Consider the following 8,342-nt stretch of genomic DNA (forward strand, 5'->3'; position numbering starts at 1 on the left):
AGGATGTTCGGAATGGCGAGGATGTTGGAAGTATTGCAGGGAGGATGTGGGACAGGTGGCAGATGAGGTGGAGCAGACACACCCAGCCCTGAGCCACCAGGCAAGGTCATTTGATTCCAAACAATTGTTTTATTAATCATTACACAGTACTATACATGAGTAAAAGTGTGCACAGCCTCCTTCCCTTTCTCCCATGGTCAACTTAACACTCCTGTCAGATTCCTGCTTCAGCCCTTTAGCTCTTCCACCTTCTCACTTCATACCCCTTCTCCCACTCACCTACCTTCCCCTCAGCTAGTCTCACCAATCAACTGCCAGCTGGCAGCCCTTCCTTCCCCCACTTTCTTATTCTGGTTCGGTGGGCTGAGTGGCCTCTGTACAGCAATTATTCTATGAAATAAAAATAGAAAATGCTGGAGATGCTCAGCAGTTTAGGTAGAGAGAAACAGAGATTGAAGACTATTGATTTAAAATATTAACTGTCTTTTCTGTCTGCAGTGATGCCAGATTTGTTGAGTATTCCTAACAGATTCTGTTTTTATTTCGGATTTCCAACATCTTTTTTGTTTGCTTTTCAATTATTATGCTATGAAATTGTTGCTTGCCTTGCTATCAAAAACAAATCACAGTACGTTAACTATCCAGCAACCCCAAAGTCAATATTGGATTTACACAATATTATGGGAACATCTCCATGTCATAAAGTCATAGAACATTTCAGTACAGAAAAATGCTCTTCGGCCTACCTGGTCTGTGCTGAACTATTATGCAGTTTAGTCCCATCACCTACACCTGGACCGTAGCCCTCCACACCCCTCCCTTCCATGTATGTATCCAATTTTCTCTTAAATGATGAAATCAAACTGACATCCACCACTTACAATGGCAGCTCATTCCACCCTCTCGCTGCCCTCTGAGTAAAGAGGTTCCCCCTTATGTTCCCCTTAAACATTTCACCTATTTTCTTCAACCTATGATCTTTAGTTCTGGTCTCACACAACCTCAGTGGAAAAAGCCTACTTGCATTTACCTTTTCTAAACCCCTCATAATTTTGTATACCTCTATGAAATCTCCTGTCATTCTTCTATGCTGTAGGGAGTAAAGTCCCAACCTAGTCAACTTTCCTTGATAACTCATGTCCCCAAGTCCTGATAACATCATTGTAAATTTTCTCTGCATTCTTTCAATCTTATTGGCATCTTTCTTGTAGGTAGGTGACCAAAACTGCTCACAATACTCCAAATTAGGCCTTCCCAACATCCTATACAACTTCAACATAACATCCCATCTCCTGTACTCAATACTTTGATTTATGAAGACCAATGTGCCTCTCCTGCTGGCAGCTCCTCCCATGCTCTCACCACCCTCTTAAACATTTCAGTTTTGACCCCTAACCCAAGACCTCTAGTTGTACTCTCACACAACCTCAGTGGGAAAAAAAAACCCTGCTTGCATTTACTCTATCTATACCCCTCATAAATTGACATTTCTATTCATATTGGCAAGGTTAGCACATTGGCTAATTAGTAGGAGGCAGTGTGGGAATAAGACGATCCTTTTCTGGTTGGCTGTCAGTGACTAGTGGTGTTCCGTAGAGTTTGGTGTTGGGACCGCTTCTTTTTATGCTGTATATCAATGATTTTAGATGATGGAATAGATAGCTTTGTTGCCAAGTTTGCAGATGATACGGAACTTGGTGGAGGAGCAGGTAGTGTTGAGGAAACAGGAAGGCTGCAAAAGGACAGATTGAGAGAAGGGCAAGAAAGTGGCAAATGAAATACAATGTTGGAAAATGCATGGCCGTGCACTTTGGTAGTAGAAATAAACATGTGGTCTATTTTCTAAATGGAGAGAAAATCCAAAAATCTGAGAGCCAATGGGACTTTGGTGTCCTTGTGCAGAACACCCCAAAGGTTAACTTGAAGGTTGAGTTGGTGGTGAGGAAGGCAAATGCAATGTTAGCATTCATTTCAAGAGGTCTAGAATGCAAGAGCAGGGATGTGATGCTGAGGTTTTATAAAGCACTGGTGAGGCCCCACCTTGAGAATTATGAATAGTTTTGGGCTCTTCATCTAAGAAAAGATGTGCTGGCATTGGAGAGGATTCAGAGGAGGTTCACAAGGATGATTCTGAGAATGAAAGGGTTATCATACGAGGAACATTTGATGGGTCTGGGTTTGTACTTGCTGGACTTTAGGAGGATGGAGGGGGACCTCACTGAAACCTTTCAAATGTTGAAGGCCTAGACAGAGTAGATGTGGTAAGGATGTTTCCCATGGCGGGGGAGCCTAGGACAAGTGGGCACAGCCTCAGGATAGAGGGAATTCATTTAAAATAAAGATGCAAAGAAATTTCTTTAGCCAGAAGGTGGTGAATTTGTGGAATTTGTTACCACAGGAGGCTGTGCAGGTCAGGTTGTTTGGTATATTTAAGGCAGAGCTTGATAGGTTCTTGATTGGACACGGCATCAAAGGTTATGGGGAGAAGGCCAGTGATGGGACTGAGGAGGGGAAAAAGGTATCAGCCATGATTCAATGGCGGATCAGACTCGATGGGCTAAATGGCCAAGTTCTGCTCCTATGTCTTATGGTCTTAAATCTCCCTACATTCTCCTAAACTCCAGGGAATAAAGTCTGAACCTATTCAACCTTTCCCTTTAACTCAGGTCTTCAAGAGCCAGCAACATCATTAGCGTCTGAGGAGACCATGGAAGTCATGGTTTAGTTCTTTGTATTGGTTTAGAACGTAAACTCAGCTGCCGATATAATTGCCTCTTAATTGAATAGTTGACTAAAATGAAGCCAGCAGTGAAGGTTTGAGATTTGGATTTGGCTCTGTCGAACTTGGCCATTGGAGATCATGCTGAGCCAGAGGGCTTTCAGCTGTATGGTTTGTTGGCAGATTGCAAGCTCATCCGAACTCTATTACTGGGTACCTTGGAAAGAGCTGTGTGCCAGTAGGTAAAATGTTTGATAACTAGCCTTTTCCACAAACTGGTGGCTTGCCACAGTCTAGAACATGTGCTTCAGGCATAACATGATGGTGATTTCTGTATGATGATGACGAGCAGCCTCGTTTACAGACAAAAACTACAGTGGTCACATCATAAACACAAGAGATTCTGCAGATGCTGGAAATCTAGAGCCACACGCACAAAATGTTGGAGAAACTCAGCAGGTCAGGCAGCATCTGTGGAAGTGAATAAGCATTTGACATTTTGGGCCAAGGCTCTTTATCAGGATGGAGTCCTGATGAAGGTTCTCGGTCCAAAACATCGACTGTTTATTCATATCCATAGACGTTGCCTCATCTGCTGAGTTCCAGCAATGGTCACGTTAACCTTGCCTGTAGTTTGGGCAGGTGTGTTCTTCAGTCTGAATTGAGTAATCCTTGCAGACCTTAGATCTTTATTCATTTAATAAGGGCACTGATGTTGTTATTTCAGACTTAATGATACTTAAATAACAAATGAAATGTTGAATGTTGTAGAAGATAGACCAGCACAACACAGTACAGGCCCTTTGGCCCACGATGTTGTGCTGACCCTTTAACCTGCTCCAAGATCAATCAAACCCTTCCCTCCCATTTATAGTATTCCATTTTCTTTCATCCTGTGCTTATCTGTGAGTCTCTTAAACGTCCCTAATATCTCTGCCTCTACCATCACTCCTGGCAGTACATTCCACACACCCACCACTCTCTGTGTGAAAAACCTACCTCTGACATCCCCCTACAATTTTCAGGACTGATTTTAAAATATATAATTCGATTTGACTGGTTTCAAGGATTCAAAGAGAAAAGACATTATCTGCAAATTTTCACTGTGAGATTGTCGAGACCTCTGTGAACTTGCATTGTCATCTCCAGTCCTTGTCGTGTTCATCCATTTTATGAAACAGCTGAATCTAAAATCATTTTATGAAGCAGTTATATTTAAAATTACCTTACTATCAAGTTTATTCCCCTGCTAAGTAAGTGTGCAGTTTGATTCTGCTGAAGTTGATATATTCAGCCGAGAGTTTTGACTGTCTCTTTGTCTCAGGGTTGCCGGAGTCACCCATCCTTCAGGCCTTCCAGGTTTCAAAGCCTCACTTTGTGTGTGTACTAATCTCTACACAAGGATCAGATCATCTCCTTCACTTGTTGACTTCTACAAAGAGATATAACTCAACCTAGAAAATAATATGGAACCAAATGTAGAGATTTCACACCACTGTATGACAAGTGGTAATAATTTTCATTCCTTTTTAACCAAGAACGCATCTGGTGCCAGTGAGCTACATAGTTCTAATCCTCAGCTCTGTTGAAGTAACTGGGATGGGAAGGAGTTCCCAAGCTACTTCATTCTGACTGCAGTGTAGACGTGTATGTGCGTCGGCTGAGCGAAGGACAGGCCTGACTCCAATCCCCGGTGTGCTCCAGCAGTCTACCAAACATTCCCTGCACCCACCCCCGGCCAAGTTCACCTCACACAAAATGTTCTCTTGTCAGCTGCTAAGTACACAAGACCCAAAAAAAGATAGAGGCAAGGGAGCAAAATAATATTCACATAACTTGGGGATGTGCATGTGGTGCATCTGTCTGCAGCCCAGCTGATTCAAAAAAGAGTGCTGATTTCACTAAGAGTGCTGATTTAACTCACTGGAGTTCAGGTTCAAAACAGGAAAATTGTCTCCATACTGCATGCACGAAGTGTTTTGGAAATTGGTGCAATTAGTGGTGATATTGAGGAGAACTTGTTGTTCCTTCCTACGGCTTTTGGATTATCTCAAACCAGCAAGGTGTCTGGTCAAAATATTTGATGCTTTGAAGAAATTGGCTGTTAACAGGAATATCAAACCTCCAGACACATAGTTGAATGAGAATTTTTCCAATTACACACACCGGTTTAAATTTATGATTCGTATTAGGGTTAACAAAATAAATTAGTGAATTAAAATGAAAGTGTACCACAGCGTGGTTTACAGATTTGGGAATTCAGAGTTTGAATAAATGGTGAACTTTCCAGGCAATTTTTAGAGAGAGCGTGGGGCTCCTGATTGCATTCTCGTTTGTTCCCTTTACAGGGAAACGTTAAGAAGAGGAGGCACTGATAAACTTCGAAGAGTGCAAGTCAAATAACACCGATTGCTTCTCCATGAAAACGCTTTTATTTTGCTTGTTTTCTTTAGAATTTAAATGATCTAAATTTCTGAATCGTGTAAAAGATTTGTTCCTAGGTTAGCAGGGAGTTTTACAATAAAGTTGAAATTCACTGCAAGTGGGGCTGATTGTGAATGCTTCTGTTGTTTTGTTCAAATACTTGCATAAAATTATAAAAATTGAATGCCAGAAAATAATACTTAAGTGTTAGTCAAGATCAGCGTGTTCCTTTAAAAAGGGAAAACTTTGATGTTGCTTGCTTTTCAAGTATTTTATTTCAAAGCGGAATGGAAGTGTTCCTGGGATAATCTGGAATTGTTCCCGTCCCCGGTTCCAGTGAGGGGTGGAGGTGATGTGGTAGGTGCCCTGGTTGGTATGAACGGCTGCGAAGAAGGCCTGGACAGCTACACTGCAGATCCCATGGTGTGAATTCATTCAACATGTTGCTGAGAACAGGAGGACACCAGCTTTCATGTCTCTCTTCGACTGCTGGGGCTGAACAGCTGGCCAAAGCCCGATCCTACAACAATATCTTCGCAGGCGTGTTCCACAAGAACGTTACCATCAGTATCAACAGTGAACCAACTCTGTGAAGATCTTGGCTGTTGAGATGAAAAACTTATTTTATGGTGAGGATCCAGCCTACACAACCTTAGCAGTGATAATCACAGAAACATAAATCAATGGTCCCCCCCCCCCCCCATATAATGTCATATTTGGCACCAAGTTTGGCTAGTTTTGTATATATACACTTAGTGTAATTTACAGTGTTAAATTATGTCGTGAGGTAGTGTTCATGGGTTCAGGGTCCATTCAGAAACCTGAAGGCAGAGGGGAAGAAGCTGAATCTGAAACATTGACTATGTGTCCTCAGTCTGCTGTGCCTCCTCCCTATTGGTAGCAATGAGAAGAGAGCATGTCCTGGGTGATGGGAGTCGTTAACGATGGATGCCGCCTTTTTGATACATCACTCCTCGAAGATGTCCTGGGTGCTGTGGAGGCTGATGCCTGTGATGGAGCTGACTGAGTTTACAACTCTCTGCAGCTTATTTCGGTCCTGTGCAGTGGCCCCCTCCCCCCCCCGCACCGCCCCCATACCAGACGGTGATGCAGCCAGTTAGAACGCTCTCCACGGTACATCGGTAGAAATTTGCAAGTGCCTTTGGTGATGGACCAAGTCTCCTAATTTCTGATTTTGCCCTCACCCACCCCAGCACCACAGACTTCTCTGTTACGTGCTGTGATTTAAAAATGATGGTTCAGCGTGGGGAGGAAATGAATTTGCTGCAGAATGCTGTGAGGAGTGAGCTAGGGCTTTTCTCTTTGGGAGGGAAGGAGGATGAGAGGTGACTTGGTAGATGCACAGATAGAGTGGGCAGCCATAGACTTATTGGCCAGCGTGGAAATGGCTAATACCAGGTGATATAGCTTTAAGGTGATTGGAGGATATCAGGGGTAGGTTTTTTTTATATAGAGTAGTGGGTGAGTGGAATGCCCTGCCAGGGGTGATACTTCAGGGACATTGAAGAAACTCTTGGGCACATGGGTGATAGAAAACTGGAGGGCTATGTGGGAGGGAATGGTTGGATTGATCTTGTGTAGGTTAAAGGGTTGGCACAGCATTGTGGGCTGAAGGGCCTGTGCTGCGTGGCATACTCAACACAGAGAGACAATGAAGTCGTAGCAGAATGAGGAATTCTCTGTGGAACTCTGATGGCTGGAGGGGCTGGGGGAATCACTTCTCATGTGATAGCTGCACTGATTTGAGATGCTTCGTCGGCCCAGACAAGAACAAGAGCATTTTATATGCTGGGGACCCAGGCTTAGCTGGATAGATGTATCTAAAAATTCCTGCAGCAACAGAGAGGAATTTTACACAATGGCTTTTCATTAAAGGAACAGTCTGACTTATTTTTAGAACACACTGTGTAACTTACAGCTGAGCTATCTCCGGAATTTTTCAAGGATTCACCATAAGTTCATTACCCTATTGTTACAGAATCCCCAACCCAGGAGATCCGAGAGCATTCATCCACATGTGAACTAACTTTAAACCACATAAGGAAGACCCAGCTAAGAGCAATTATTTTGCAATTAGACAAAGGCAGGCAAAGTTGATTCCCGCTCCCCCACCACAAACACACACTCTCCTAACAGAGGGCCCATACACTCAGTGGCCACTTTATTAGGTACATCCTGTGGCCACTGGGTGTATGCTTGTGATCTGCTGCTGTAGCCCATCCACTTCAAGATTCAATGTGTTGTGTATTCAGAGATGCTCTTCTGCACACTGATGTTGTAATGCATAGTTACTTGAGTTGCTGTCACCTTCCCGTCAGCTTGAACCAGTCTGGCCATTTTCCTCCAACCTCTCTCATTAATAAGACATCTTCGTCCACAGAACTACCACTCAGTCGATTTTTTTTTGTATTTCACACCTTTCTCTTTAAACTCTAGAGACTGTTGTGCTTGAAAATCCCAGGAGATCAGGAGTTTCTGAGATACTCAAACCACCCCATCTGGCACCAACAATCACTCTACAGTCAAAGTCACTTAGATCACATCCCTTCCTCGTTCTGATGTTTGGTCTGAACAACAACTGAACCTCTTGACCATGTCTGCATGCTTTTATGCATTGAGTTGCTGCCACATGATTGACTGATTAGATATTTGCATTAACGAGCAGGTGTACCTAATAAAGTGGCCACTGAGTGTATTTCATCTGTTCAAATGCACAAGTAGGAAATGCAGATTCCTTTGTCAAAGTCGACATGAATACAGTATCACAGATTGTTTGCTTATGTTACATCACCCCCAAAGTGTCTAACCTTCCTGCTCAAAGCCAGTTCTTCACCAGCAACCCCCAATTTAACCCTAGCCTAGTCACGGGCAGTTTACAATGACCAATTAACCTACCAACTGGGAGGAAACCCACACGGTCACGGGGAGCACGTACAAAGTGTTTACAGACAGCAGCAGGAATTGGACCCAAGTGGCTGGTACTGTGAAGCGTTGCGCTAACCACTACACTACCATGCTGACCTACTCTGCTCTCTTTATTCTGCCAGAATGAAAAGGGGATAGAGCTAAGAACAAACCAATAGTTGCTCTATGACCAGAGTGCATGTGGACGGGGAGTGGCAGTCCCAGAGCTGGGAACCACTCTCCACGTGGTTTCATGGTGCAGAAGGGCCTTCTT

At 43.4% G+C, this 8,342-nt stretch overlaps 1 protein-coding gene across 1 annotated transcript in view; it reads left to right on the forward strand.

The window, feature by feature from the left end:
• The window catches only part of aspscr1 (ASPSCR1 tether for SLC2A4, UBX domain containing), a 290,192-nt gene extending 284,933 nt beyond the window's left edge, over positions 1-5,259 (forward strand). Inside the window, exon 17 of the mRNA XM_073026315.1 lies at positions 5,068-5,259. Within this exon, the coding sequence (XP_072882416.1) occupies positions 5,068-5,078 (11 nt within the window). The 3' untranslated portion in view covers positions 5,079-5,259. The remainder of the gene's footprint in view (positions 1-5,067) is intronic.
• The last annotated feature ends 3,083 nt before the right edge of the window (positions 5,260-8,342 follow it).

Source organism: Hemitrygon akajei, chromosome 22 (genome assembly GCF_048418815.1).
Source record: "Hemitrygon akajei chromosome 22, sHemAka1.3, whole genome shotgun sequence".
Taxonomy (NCBI): Eukaryota; Metazoa; Chordata; class Chondrichthyes; order Myliobatiformes; family Dasyatidae; genus Hemitrygon; species Hemitrygon akajei.